This window comes from Gordionus sp. m RMFG-2023, chromosome 1 (genome assembly GCF_954871325.1).
Source record: "Gordionus sp. m RMFG-2023 chromosome 1, tfGorSpeb1-WG-v2, whole genome shotgun sequence".
NCBI classification, from domain to species: domain Eukaryota; kingdom Metazoa; phylum Nematomorpha; class Gordioida; order Chordodea; family Parachordodidae; genus Gordionus; species Gordionus sp. m RMFG-2023.
The window spans coordinates 19201623-19217412 of NC_088775.1; the positions used below are offsets into that span (position 1 = coordinate 19201623).

Here is a 15790-nt window from a genome sequence, read left to right on the forward strand (position 1 = left end):
GATGGATTTTTGAGGAAAATCTAGCATAGCTCTGTTGTATCCTCAACCAGAGGGCGAAAACGCTTTTATCACGTATCACGTACAATAGATGTTGATTTCTTTTTTACGTTAGGAAAGCTATTTTTTTCTTTTTCAAAAAACAGTTTTGAGTTAAATGTTTAATACAAGTATATTTTTGATATTTTTACAAACTACGATTATTTTAAGATATAATATACCAACTAGAGGTGGTGCGACAATATATTAAATCTTAATTGTTTCATCATATCATTCTGGTCCTTATTTTATAGTTCAAAAATGTTTCATTTCTGATATGGCATCCTTGCCATGTAAATAACTCAAGGCTTCAATATATTTGCATAATTATTTCTTCCAAAGATTTTTATTGTTTTTATTTTATCAATTTATCCAACATAATAAATTCTGATACTAGTTTACAACGTGAGTGCCATGACTATTACTGCAAATTAACCAGCATCTATTATTTGTGTTGCTATGTAATTTAAGATTATTACTATAACGGCTGAGAGCATATTTTAGATAAACAATAATGGTCAACTGTGTAGTCGTTTATATATCATTTAAAATGGATGATAATCTTTTAGAAATTTAATATCTCACAATAATTTTCTCGACTACTTCTAGCTACCATCATGTCATCTAAAGGTAGCTCTAACCACTTAATAGTTTTATGATTTGGATTGTTCGTTTATACTCTCTTCTTCAAGAATTGCTGATTTGGTTTAGGCCTATAAATTTTTCCTTATTAGTCCATTCTATAAATGTGTAAAATGGTAACAGAGAGTTATATTAGTTTGATAACCTTTTGTCAATGTAAGTTGCTAAGAATTATATTATTGCATTATGTGGTTTTTAAAAACTATTATCAATTGAGGCATATGTATGAATTAATTAATCTTTTTTATCACTTGTAATTCTTTAGACGCAAATTTTTTTTATATCAGCAATCGAAAATATTTTATACTGTAATAAATAGATTTTGTATTAAAAAATTTTATTTTTAGAAATGTCTTGTATTGTTTAAATTATTTATATAGCAGTTTATTTTGTATGCAAAATATAATAAATGAGAAAATTAAAATTCAGAATAATTGTTCAGTTAACAAATTTAAAAAATATATTTATATAAAACCCGACGGAAGGCCGAGCAAAAGCTGGCCGAAGGCCCGCAAATTGGGAGGCATAGGGGCGAAGCCCCCTCCCCCATAAATATTTTTTAGTTGAGCCCCTTGAGATTGTAAAGGCTAGCGACGCCCCTGTCAGATACCTCAAAATAGAAAAGATAGATAGAACCTACAAGAGTCAAACTTTATTTCTTAATTCCTAGAAAGGCTTATAAACCATTAGCTTAATCTCAGAAGTACATCCTCTTAGTTTTGGTTGTCTCTGCTTTATTCGAATTACTTCAGGCTTGAAGGCTTTCGGCTAGGTACTACTTAATTTGAATCGGGTTTGTTTTCCTTAGCCTGGTTTTGTTTGGCCCTAGTTTAGGTAGGCCATGCTAGGCTAGAATTTGTTAGATTTTACTTTATCAGATGGCGTAATCAGACTTTGATTTGTCACGCCTGGCTTAGTCAGCATTGGTTTTGTTAGACTAACAAAATCAGAATAAAGGAGTAATTATACTCTGTGAGACAAAACAAAGCATAACAGAATGAAGTGAAACAAATCGCTAAAAAACATTACGAAGAGAAACAAAACGCTGTCAAAGAAACCAGAGTGAAATAAATAAAGCGTAACAAAAATGGAGGCAAACAAAATAAATCATTCCAAACCCAAGCTAACAAATTGAAGCCAAATAAGAGATCTGAAACAAAATAATCTAAATAAATTTAAACAAACATACCCTCACCATGTAATGTAGCAAATCAAAAATATTTAAATATAGAATATATTAATCCGTCTCCTCAATTCACAGGAACTATAATCTGTTATTTTCACATTCACAGGATGCATATAGACTTAAAAATAAATGTAGTATCATTTGAGATATTATTCCATATCTTACTAACGCATTTTTTTACAATAATATTTAAATTTATCATAAGAAGTAGAGGTAACCCAATTCGTTTTTAAAATAACAATCAATTTTTTCTACAGTTTTTAGCATTATAACTTATTAGTTTTAGTAATAAACAGTTCTGATAATTTATTGTTGCGATAATTTCATATATTTTTCAACAATCAGACATCTAAACAGTGTAATTTCTAAAATCAAAAAATATCGGAATATGAGATACCAATTAATTAAATAAATTTTTAATATATTTCTAGCCTAAAAAGATCTATAACATATAAAAAAAATATTTTTTGAATTTTATTAACAAATTTTTAATTAAAATTATTATAAGTTATAGATCTCTGTTTAGCTTAATAAATGAGGTTATAAATTTGCATATCATTATCACATCAAAAATTGAATCCTTTAACTGAATGTAGCAATTAATATTTCATATGATCCTTCACATCGTCATCGTTTGAATCATTCTTTTCATCAGTAGCGTCATTAGAGGGCTCGAAGCCCCCTGAAATATTTAAAGAACCCCCTCAAAAAAGGTAATTTTGAAATTAATTTTAAAAAATTTTTTGAGCCCCCTGGGATTTTAAAGACTAGTGATGCCTCTAGTTTTCTTCTAGTTTTAAATATAGAATGTTATGAATATTACAGTATAATTATTTTAAAAACTACTTTAGAACATGCTCTTTAAATTTGGGGATTCACATAATGTCTAATTTAAGTAAATCGAATTTTAAATATACCTCGTGAATATCGAGTTTACAGCTCTTTCCATTTTCCTTTAATAGAGAAATAACGTATTTTATATAAATTTATGGGAGACTGGGGAGCTCTAAGACAGGTGTTTATCTTTTTGATATTTTGAAAAAGATACGAGTATCTGTATCTAAGATTCATTTTTTTTATAAAGAATCTGTATCTATATTCTTTTTCCGGAGGACCTGCCCAACTCTGAATATAATAAACAAATAAAATATTTATAAAGTTATAAAATTATGATATAGACACAAAAATCTTATTTGTAAGAATTTTTCATTGATACCCCTATAATTAAATTACCTCGAATTTCGTTTTCTTGGGATATTTGCATATCTAGTCCTACCTTTATCTAGTATATAAATAATGTTTTATAATGAAAAATTCAGTAAATTTAATTTTTAAAATAGGAGGTAATTTTTTAAGTTAGAAAAGGAGTATAAAAGAATATGAATCGAATAACGCATTATTCTCATAATTCGTTTTATAAATCAAATTATGCATAAAATCTATTAATAAATAAAATCATATTAAAATCTATCAAACATTATATAATTTATTTTTATATAATTTGGAATTAAGAGTTTAAAAAAATAAATAGATAACTATAACCTCTAATTCTTGAATCTTTAAAAAATAATTTACAAAATAAATTTGTTTAAATAAATGTGAATTATGATATTTTTATTTATTATTAATTCATACTTTTAGTTTTATGGACTTGGACAATAAATTTTACCAAAATATTTATAAATTCAAAAGAGTGAAATATTTTTTTTTAAAAAAAATATCGATTTACATTAATTGCGGCGAATTACACGAAAATGAATTAAAATTATTATAATATTGGATACTTCGCGCTAACTGTGAATGCACGGTAATTATAAAAATAAACGAAAATAAAATGATAAAAATTAATTTTAAAATTTGTATTTTGATATAATTAGGCGAAGTGCAGGCCGTAAATTAGTATTAAAAAAATAATAAGAATGAAGAGATTATATAAAATATAAATTATATAACAATTAATATAATATCTCCTTTTTAAATATCTATAAATAATTGTGATTATTTTTATAAATATAATTTTAGCATTAAAATATTCTACTATAATTTATTTCCGTGAATAATAGATGGGGAAAAGTTTAAATAAAATATTAAAATGTAGGAAAGTATTATAAAAAAATTATAAATTAAAAATTTTTTTTTATAAATAATTGCAAAAATTTCTAATAAATATAATTTTAAAATAGAATATAACAATTTTATTAAAATATTATAGTTTTTTAAGATTTAATAAGACCGGTCAATTTCTTTTCATTCTTCTTAGTTGAATATAACTTAATATCCAAAAGATAAGAGTAATTGTCACTAATGCAACATGATTTTGCCAAAAATCCCAATCATTTTTAAATGGTATGCCTTGGTTGATTAGATATGAATTACCGGTTATACTGAATATTTATATTATTTTAAAAAGACTAATGATAATTTTATTAATATTAAATTTATGGATGGTCAATATTAAATATCGAATCGAATTGTAGCCGATACTTACTGCTCTTAAATCGGATCGGACAGGTATTTTAAAAAAACCGACCCATGATCATCGTTGTTCTTTATTTTATTTGCAATGTCTTTTTTTTTAAATTTATTTTTAAGCTTTGAACCCAGATTTTGATTTTAGACCCGGACCCTAATTTTTTTTGAAAAATATATATTAAACACATTGTTAAAATAGTAAAATGAAGTAAAAATCGCGAATTGCTTTATTTATTACCAAAGAAATTATAATTTTCATTTATTGTGATAAAAGAAAAGTTTATTTTTTTTGAAAATTCCTGGCTCCAATTTAAAAAAATATAATGGTAGGTCCAAGCTCGGTTTCGGGCCTAACGCAGGTCTGCTTGTAGGGCACATAATTGTAACAAATAACGAGTTGCTTTCAATTTTATATAAAGTAAGTTATTAAAAAATAACTATATAATTACTAGTAATATTTTGTCTAAAATTTAGTATTATATAAAGACTAGAGCTTTAAATGGCTTGGCTACTATGAAATATCATCTTCGTATTAAAAATAATATTATCGATTCATTTTCTTTTCAATCAATAACTTCATAATGTATTATAATACCAATGATTATTATTATCAGGTGTCAATGATGTATTCATGTTTGTTTCCATTACTAGATCGTCGCAAAATATCTGGTCTTTTAGTTCATTTGTGAGGAAAGCCTGATATTATATATTGGTTTTAAATGTAATAAATAAATAATTTATATTTTCCATATGAATAATTATAATAATAAATGTATATTCTTAAATTGAGAGATACTGAATGAAAATTTTATCTAAATGACTTATAAATTTACTTACATGATTAGCGTACAAAAATATGCTACAATATTTAAGCCACATTATAACTGGAGATATGCTTCTTATATTGACGAAAAAACCACCAAATACCTTGTATTTTTTATAATAAATAGATATAATGTTATATTATTAATACAGTATAAAATGCTTATAATATTTTGCAAGGGATTAGAAATTCATAATATTTTAACCAGGGACCCGGAACAAAAGCATTTTTGCCTTCCTGTTCCGTTCTAGTTAAAATATTATTGTGATATCTAGAAATATTTATAATGTTTTTAAACGGCTCTATTTGAGCCGATTTTTAAAAACGGCTAACTCAATTTATCTAAAAGAAAATAACGTAAGCCTGAAGATTTTTCTCATAGATGGCACAAAGGTATGGACATCTATTAGCGAAATCTCAAAGCTTTGGCAAAATTTTTCTGGCTAAAATCTTGAATTAGCCGTTTTTAAAAATCGGCTCAAATCGAGCCATTTAACAACACTAAATCACTAAATATGTAAATGATATAGATTGGATTATTTTGTGTTGATGTATTATATATAATTTACAAATAGAATTTATTTTGGTTAAAGTTTTTTTTATATATTTCTAAATGTTTGTTATGTAAATGTGATGAAAACGCGTAATAATTGTAGATATTTTATACCTTAAGGGTTTAACAATTGAGTTATTCACTTTTATTTTTTTGCTTATAATTTTTAATCTTTTTAATTATTTTAGTTCTTTTAATTTTTATTTTTAACTTTAATTTTATAATGTTTTTGCTTTATAATTTATTATTGTATAATTAATAGTTATGAATAAAGGAAGCCATAAATTCTGTTATTGTGTTAAATTTCATATTAATTATTTTATCATCATTTTTATTTAGATTGCAATGATACTCAAAAATTCGCAATTCAACAGTGGTGTCAAAGGAAGAATGCGTTCTGGGGGCAATTCAGAAAATTTCAGTCTAATGCCAAGCAATGGTCACATGGGAACAAGGAGTGTTGTCAAACTGCATTCTAATGCAAAAATTCCAAAAATAATTGGGTAAGAAAAATATTTAGAGTTATATAAATCAAATTTTGAAGACGTAGGTTGAAAAAGAAGGAAATTATTTTATAGTAGCTCATTTTCTCAGACTATATTTTTAAAAATTGTTAGATAAAGATTCAAAATGGTGTAGGAATATAATAAATTGAAAAAAAGAGGATTATAAAGGTATCATTTATAGCTGTGTTATAGTTATTTAAAGATGATAATTTATGAAATTAACAAAAGTTATAAGTAAACTTCCAACTAAATCTAACTTAGACTATAAGATAATTTAGATTTTAGAAATTATTATAAGTTATTAAAAATGATCACTGGAGATAACTATGATAAAGAAAAAGGAACATAAATTGAGATTAAATAAATTTATTTGTAAAAATATATTATAATTGAAAATATGCGAAGATTAAATTAAAGACTCGAATACAAATAGTTTGCATAAAGATACGATAATTTAAAAAATTCGGAGAATAAGATTGTTAGATAATATGTTGATGTTGTAATTACATTCTTATTAAAGATTTACGTTTAACTTTAATTTTAAGGGTTGCGAGAGATAAAACAGCCTCAATGATATGAATGTGAATAAGATACGCATAAGTTCATAATATTTCGTAAAATATTAGGTTGTTGATTAACCAAATTCGTAAAGAGAAACGCCTTTCATCATTAGAAAATTCAGGCCGCAAACGAGCTCAATTAGAGATCGGAATTTTATTTGAATCATTAATAAGATTTGAGGTCAATTATGCAACATTATTCTAATAATACCAGAAAGAAAAACAAGCGAAAAATATGGAAATACTAAAGAAGAAATGATAAAGGCTATTTTAAATTGTTTAATGAGGTTTTAGATATAAGAAAATAGAAATTCAAAAATTACCCTAGAGCTTGTAGATAAAAGATCCAAGCAGAATGAAGAAAGTTATTTTTTTGAATAATGATATATGGATATGAAATAGTTCGGAAGAGAAAAAGAAAAAGATTTTGATATTTAATTAAAATAAAACTAGTTACAAACGTGTAAAATTGAAAAAAAATATTAGAATTTAAAAGGTTTAAAAAAAAGAAGAATTTGAGTGTAAAATAGTGATATATAATTGTGAAATAAAAAAGTGGGTTAGAAATATAATTGATTTGTTTTTTAACAAGTGGTGTTAGAATTATCAGAATCATAATTTTGTGTTGTAAAATTAATGATAGACATAATTGATGGTGCTATTATGAGAATCATATATTAAGGTGAAAACTGATTATAAACATAAGTTGGTTTTTAACAACGGGTGCGAATTATGAGGATTATTTGTTTTTCAACAACGAGAGTGAACGAAAAAGAAGAAAAATGATATTTATTACAGTTGTTTTTGAACAATGGATGCGAACCGCATAAAGGAGAAAAAAGAAATTGATATTTTATGTTGCTTAAAAGAACATGCGAGTACAAGGATTCATTAGTAAAATGAAATAAATGCGTAATGCCACAAGAATAAAAAAATATTTTGGGATAAAAATTTAGAACTAAGATTTTTAGATTCAAGATATTCAAGAGAATTTTAGATTTAAATGCAGCTTTAGTCATGGTTAACAAAAGATATGGATTGATAGGTAAAGGACGACTATATACAAATGGCTCAATGAAGATATGAATCTAGGCTTAATGGGGGTAAAGGGGTGGTAGAATTTGACATAATTATATAATTTATTTAGTATATTTTGACTATGTATTATAATTTTAAGATCTAATTTAGAGAAAAAAGTGAGCTATTTTGACTATGTATTATAATTTTAAGATCTAATTTAGAGAAAGTGAGCAAATATTTCGAAATTAAGCAATTTAATAGATTATGTAAGGAAGAATTAGATTAGAGGCGATAACCTTATACATTAAGATGAAGTTGACATAATTATATATTTTATTGATATATTAAGTAGGAATTTTAAATTTGAGAATGAATGTAAAAAAAGGTAAAAAAAAATTTCAGAAATATAAGGAGTAAATAGATTATTTTAGGTAGAAGTAGATTAGATGTGATTACCTGAGACCTTAAGACAAATTCAATATTTTGGCAAGTGCAAACTGTCGTAGAAGACCCGGAAGTCTAAAAGATTTATACAGTTACAAGAATTAGAAGAAGTAATCAATTATAAGAGAAAGTTGGAAACAAGCGACTAGATAGAACAAATGGTCAAGACGTTCATGCTGCAATCGTTAATCGCTGACCAATTATCGCCAATTGTTACCGAAACTTGTGTAAGATACGGAAGTCGACGATCATAGGAACAAGAATTAATGAAAACAATCGTTAATAGCAGGCCAATTATAGTCAATCGTTTACCGAGATAAAGCGCTAATCATTTATTAGAGGAGAATGTTAGAAAAAAGCGACTAGCTAGGATAAATTATCAAGAAATACAGATAGTAAAAGACACAAAAGTTGAAAAAGAGACTATAATCCATCGAATCGTTTACAAGTAATCATAATCAATTACCGCTATAAAGAGCTATTAATTACAAGAGAACGTTAGATACAAGCAAAAACTAGGACAACTTATTAATAGAATTTAAGATGGAGTTTAGAAGAAACAAATTGAAAAGCAAGCGTTAATCTGGTGGGTTATTAACTTACAGATAAATAGCTAATAGCTTTTAATGGGTTGACAAGCAACAGAAGATAGGATTGAAGAAATTCAAGTATTTGTATTTTGTTTATTTTTCATTTGGGCAAATTTATTTATAATATACATTTAAAAAATCGTTAATTTTGAAAATGTCGATGGCCTAATCGGCAAGAGCGTCGCTTACAAATCCGATGACTTTGGGTTCGAATCCCAGCAAAGATCATTTTTATTTAAAATCCAACTTGGTGGTTTAGTCTTTGGGGGGATGACATATAGGAGGCCGGACAACCATGTGATTCCGATATAATATATGTTAAATAATAAGGGTCTTATTACATTTTAATAAATTATGGTCGGTAATTAGCAAATTAGGTTGAAATTTAGAAAAGCTTTACGATGATTTGGTAGTATCTATCATTAACAGAATTCTTACAGGCGAAATATTCATTTTTCAAAAGTATTATTTTTAACTAATTTTATTTAGATAAATAAAATCTCAAAACTCTGGAGAACATTGTACAAGGAGTGCTTTGCCTTCCATTATAAATATTCCCATAATCTAATAAATATTTGCATTATACAATTTATATATCTATGTAATCTTTAAATTTCTGAACATACAATTTTTATGCATTATTTTATCAATCATGAATTTCTTTATATAAATAAATATTTGGTTTTATATAGGGAATTAGAATTTTCTCCTAATTATTTTACAAAATATGAATTATGAAAATAATGATTTTGTCATTCATTAATTTGCCAATTTTTCTTCCTACTGCAAAAAATGTCAAGTTAAGTGCAGGAGAAATATTCATTTTTCAAAAGTATAATTTTTAACAAATCTTATTTAGATAAATAAAATCTCAAAACTCTAGAGAAAACTGTACAAGGAGTGCTTTGGGCCTTCCATTATAAATATTCCCACAATCTAATAAATATTTGCATATTATACAATTATATATCTTTGTTACAATCTTAAAAAAAAATTGATATTGGGCCAAGAATTAACTAAATTCCCATGGGCCTGAAAATTATGTCATTTGCAGACCTCTAGTGATAAATGCATGGGAATATAAAAGTGGCAGAAGCATATCATTTATAAATGGATTCTTTGGCAGAGGTAAAATCCATTAGATCTGCTGTATCCGATGTCATCCTGACTAGAGATCCGTAATGGCAGGTTTTGGTGCACCTGCTTGCTCATTTATTTAAAAATTTTGTTTAACTTGCCTGTCCAATATTTAAAAATATTATATTGGTTGATTTGGCTCTTTATGTATTATTTTAATGTTTTTTATTTAAACTTATAAATTATGATATATAAAAAAAATAATATCTAATAATAAATAGAAGTCAGTTGCTCATTTTGACTAAAATATATTTCAAATTCACCTATACATTGTTTTAAAAATATTTTTTATCCCTTCCACTTACAACCAATATCTTTCAGTTTATCCACAGAATAGGCGGGTTTGAGTTAGGCAAAACCTACATCTAGCAAGAATAAATAAATTTTTTAGGTTTTAAATTGCAAATGAATGTATAAAAATTCATTTAGGAATAATTTTTTATTGGCAACATAAACATAATTTTTTACAGATTTTATGAAATTAATATAATGAAAATTCATATGTTCCAATTATATATTTATATTGAAGCTAATTAGTATATAAGAGACCTGTATGTACCATTTGCACAGCCTGCCCGGATTTTTTTAAAATATATTATATTTATTTTCAATTTTTATAAATAATAATGGCTATTTAATATATATAGCCCGACCTGGTTATCTCTAAAAATTTTAGGCCCAGCCTGGGTATATTTAAAAAAATTAAAATATGGCTTAACCCTGTACCTGTATCAAAATATATTTTCTTAAGATCATCCTGAAGAATGGATCCATATCATAAGAAGATGCAAACTTATTCAAAACTCTGTGGATAACAATTTACCAAGGAGTGCTTTGTGACTTCCATTGTTAATAAAAAACCCTCAAAGAAGGATCCATTTCCATAATCTAATAAATAGTTGCATTTTATATGATTACTAGCTGATGTCCCACAAGAATAGGAATTGGTATTCTCCTTAATTTGATGATGGATAAATCAGAAATAAGCCTATATGAGGTGTGAATCAAAAATTTACCTTATTTTGATGAGAGGGTAATTCCATGACAAATCAACCACGATTCGGCCGACCCCCTTCGAATTTTTTAAAATTTGGTAAGCAAAGAAAGGTTAGTGTAGTTAAGAAATAGCCAAAATTTTAGCCTCGTAAGATTTATATTTTTGGAGATATTAGGGTTCAAAGTGGCAAAAATGACGTATTTTTACCATTATCTGCCTTCATTCAATTAAGCATATATTAAAAACTACGTAATTGTAAATAACAAATTTAATATCAAAATTGCAAAGTTAGGCCCGGCCCAAACGGGCTTCGGGCCTAATTCTATTTAAACTAAGGTTCGTACCGGGCCGGGCCTAATATTTTTGAAAAATTTTGGGCTGGGTCGGGTCGGACCTTGAAATTTTTTTAAAATATATCTAAATTTATCAATTTTATATTGGATTTTTTATGTAAAATAAAAATATTTGATTTTTTTATAGAAATTAAACGACATATAACATATGTCTTATTTTGAGTAATTATAAAAATTATTTCTATATTTAAATAAATTCGGGCCAGGTCGGTAAATTTTTTAAAAAAAAATTTCGGGTTCGGGCCGGGACGGCAAAACTTTTTTAAAAAAATTTCGTGCCGGGCCGGACTTGAAAAATTAGGCCCGATGCAGATCACTAAACAAAATTACGTACAAATATTCTACTTTTTTTATTTTTTTTCCAATTTTCGGTCATTTTATTTAATATAAAAGGACTAAAAACGATTTTTTGGAAATAATACGACCTTCAATTTTTTAAAAAAATTTAGTAGACATTAATAAACTCTTCCTTTATATTTATAAAAAAAATTAATCTGGGACGCGGCGATCTTCATTTCCAAAATAGATAAAAATTTTTAGAAAAGTGTATAAATACTTTCTCTAAAGGGGGCGTCTTTGTATAAAATTATATATTAATCAGTTTTTACTGGGTTTTTTTGAACTATTTGATATAATTTAAAGGATTATTCATCTTGTAAGTGAAAATAACAATAAATAGGGCTTTCATTCAATTATAGAAATTGTCTATCGATAAAAGAAATTCAATTTATTACTTTATTTATAATTTATTATAAATTTTTTTGCCCATTTAACATATATTTAATGAATTTTAATAAAATATATTCAACCAAGTTTATAGTTCTTGAATATATGAATCAGAATCTTGTACATTTCATATATGGCACCCTAAATATTAAAAACAATTGATATAATATAAATTTAAAAATCTAATATATAACTCACTTTTAAAAGATTCTAATTTTCGGTAGCACATTTACTTTCTAGTGGCGACAATGTATAACTATGGCCAGTAGCAGTTTACGGTGAAACTAATGTTAAGATATGACATTTTGGAAAGTAAAGAGTGTCGTCTATAGTTATATAACTCACTTTTAAAAAATTCTAATTTTTCGGTAGCGCATTTACTTTCTTGTGACGACAATGTATAACTACGGCCAGTAGCAGTTTACGGTGAAACTAATGTTAAGATATAACATTGTAAAGAGTGTCGTCTATAGTTGGAAATGTAAAGGAATCAGAAGGTCCGGATGGGTGTAAAACTTTATATATATTTCTTCCTGCTTTTAATTTTTCCCTAAAACACAAGCTAACCACCAATTAGAATCATAAACACACTTATGTATCCTGATATTTCTCCAAAAATTATACTTTCATAATTATATGATAAATACTCTGTGCTTTCTATATAATTGGAATACATTTTACTTTTAAATTGATGTAGACCTGTTGGAATCTCGGTGTAAATTTTCTGTGTTCCAGGTATAGGTCTAGTTTGAAAACCTTTCCCTGAGTAATAGTTTTTCGGAATCATAATTATTTTGGGTCATATATTCAAAATATATGCCATAAATATTTTCTTTAGCGAACTCGTACAATTCATATGATGTGATAATTAGCTTTGAGTAAGGCCTTGTAAACTAGCTCTAGAGGCTAATCTTTTAACAGTGCCACCAATCCCATCACAAACACTTTTCCCGTGTGCTGTAGCAGAAAAATGTCATTCCGCCTGTACCCCTAAATCCATCTCATGGTAAATATGTAAATTTTTTACGATTTTTATACTGTGCAGGGGATCCATCGGAAAAATAAAAAATTTTATTTGACATACAAATTTTATTAATTAAAAAATTTACCAATGTTTTTTGGAAATAATGTACATTTGGATTTCATTACATAATTTAGGTAACAAATATTGGCAAAATTATCTTTATAATATATAACAAAAGGGTGGGTGAACAATAGATTAAGCCTTATTCCAATAATAATTGTACTTCATCCTGAAGTATAAAGCTATAGTTTTCTGAAAAATCACATTTTATGCGATTTTTAATATTGGCTTTCGTATAAGTTCAATTTTAGATTGTTTTAATACAACGATTATTGCGTTGAAATAAAAGAATGGGATAATAAAGATTCCATTTTTTCAAAAAAGGCATTGATAAATTCATCTACTGGCTTGGTTATTGTTTCAATAGTGGTTCTATCTACGGATAGCGATTATTTGTACATTATAAATTTGATGTCCTTAGAACGAAACAATACTTCTATTTGATCGCGTAAATGTGTTGGCCCTTGTCAATTATCACATTTGCCCATAAATTTATTTTATTGATTGCACTCATTTATTGTTATTCTTATTTACAAGTAAGGGTATGCCGATTTTAGAAAATCCGATCCAATATTTATATTGATTTGGGTTATTTTATGAAGATAATACTTTTATTTTGTATATAATAATTTCATAATAATAATAAATTCATATTTGTAATATTTTAAAAATATCAAATTATTTCAAAAAAATTGAGTAGCGAAAATTTTTATATTATTTTTGACGTTATATCATATATGAAATGTACAAGATTTCATATAATCAAGAACTCGAAACTTGGTTGGACATATTTTATTAATATTCATTAAATAGATGTTATATGAGCAAAAATTTTATAATAAATTATAAATAAAGTAATAAATTGAATTTCTTTTATCGATAGACAATTTCTATAATTGAATGAAAGCCCCATTTATTGTTATTTTCACTTACAAGATGAATAATCCTTTAAATTATATCAAATGGTTCAAGAAAAACCATTAAAAACTGATTAATATATAATTTTATACAAAGACGCCCCCTTTCGGGAAAATATTTATATATTTTTCTAAACATTTTTATCGATTTTGAAAATGAAGATAGCCGCATCCCAGACCAATAATATAAAGGAAGAGTTAGTAATGTCTACTAAATTTTTTAAAAAAATTGAAGGTCGTATTATTTCCAAAAAATCGTTTTTAGTCCTTGCATATTAAATAAAATGACCGGAAATTGGAAAAAAAATATAAATTTTTTTTTTATCTAAAAGTATAATCTTTGTACGTAATTTTGATATTAAATTTGTTATTTACAATTACGTAGTTTTTAAGATATGCTTAATTGAATGAAGGCAGATAATGGTAAAAATACGTCATTTTTGCCACTTTGAACCTAATATCTCCAAAAATATAAATGTTACGAGGCTAAAATTTTGGCTATTTCTTAACTACATTAACCTTTCTTTGATTACCGAATTTTAAAAAAATCGAAGGGGGTCGGCCGAAAATCTCATTTTTTAGGTTCATTTGACATGGAACCTGAGAGTTAATTCCAAAATTTCATTATTCTTATAAATGTTAATGAAGTATATATATATACATATACACTTATTGCATACAATATGAACAAATATTTGGAACGTGTTTGAATATACATTTTTTTTTATTATATTAATTTCCTTATTTTTTTAATTTTTATTATTTCTGTACTCAATAAAAAATTTAATCTTGTTAGATGAGGGTTTTGTATATTGTTATCATGGAAACAGATTTTGGATTTGGATTGCTTCAAGAAATTGAAAGTTAATATTTTAGGAAGAGCATCACAGATTATTCCATCATCAAGTTACCAAAAATTTATATCCAAATCAAATTTTGATTTAAGATAATGGATGAGATAATCAATATCAAGGTAAAATAACGTTCTTCAGAATCTATGACTTGTGGGCTGAATAAAAGAGTTTTAATGTTACAGTATGTCTCTAGGAATTTTGAATAAACAGGAAATTTGGGAAAAACAATTTGTGAAATGTTCATGAAATTTGCTATTGAAAGTATTTTTAAAGTCTACTTTGATAATAGCCATGTTAGGAGGAGGATGTGGATATATTACAAATAGCATGTGAAGCTATTTTGCCTTCTCCCTTAACACCAAATCCTAATTGATACGTATACTTAATAAGTTGAAACCCTGGGTTTTGACCTTTGCAATGGAGTGGATAACCACAGTGTTTGTGAGATAATCAGGTTTGCCCCCATAATTGATTCGAATCTATGATGGCAGGTCTTTTTTTAAAAGAATATTTAGGAATGTTTTAAAAGCCTTTAAATGATTCTTTGAGATGAATATAGATTTTATACGAAGTGAAAAGGCAAAAACCATTGCGTCTGGATGTGGAAAATTTGTTAAAAGAATTGATAAATATCATAAATCACAAATCATATTTTTTTTATTCCATATTTTCGCCTTATCTCCTAAAAATTTATAAAAATCTTGGAAGAAATGAATGCGGATAATCTATTCCTCTCATTTGACTATTCTAATTCATCCATCGTCAAATGAAGGTAAAATGTATTTATCCATAATGAGAAAATTCTGATTCCCTGTCATTCTTGACGGGCTATCTATAAGCTAATTATATATAATTTATTTTGGCTAAAGTTTTTTTTATATATTTGAAAA

General features: G+C 26.2%; 1 protein-coding gene across 1 annotated transcript in view; it reads right to left on the minus strand.

Moving 5' to 3' along the window:
- Nucleotides 1-4045: 4045 nt before the first annotated feature.
- Nucleotides 4046-15790, minus strand: part of LOC135931681 (broad substrate specificity ATP-binding cassette transporter ABCG2-like) — a 39442-nt gene continuing 27697 nt past the window's right edge. Inside the window, exons 15-17 of the mRNA XM_065468948.1 lie at nucleotides 5174-5263; nucleotides 4932-5032; nucleotides 4046-4248 (exon numbers count right to left, since the gene is read on the minus strand). Of these exons, the coding sequence (XP_065325020.1) occupies nucleotides 4101-4248; nucleotides 4932-5032; nucleotides 5174-5263 (339 nt within the window). The 3' untranslated portion in view covers nucleotides 4046-4100. The remainder of the gene's footprint in view (nucleotides 4249-4931; nucleotides 5033-5173; nucleotides 5264-15790) is intronic.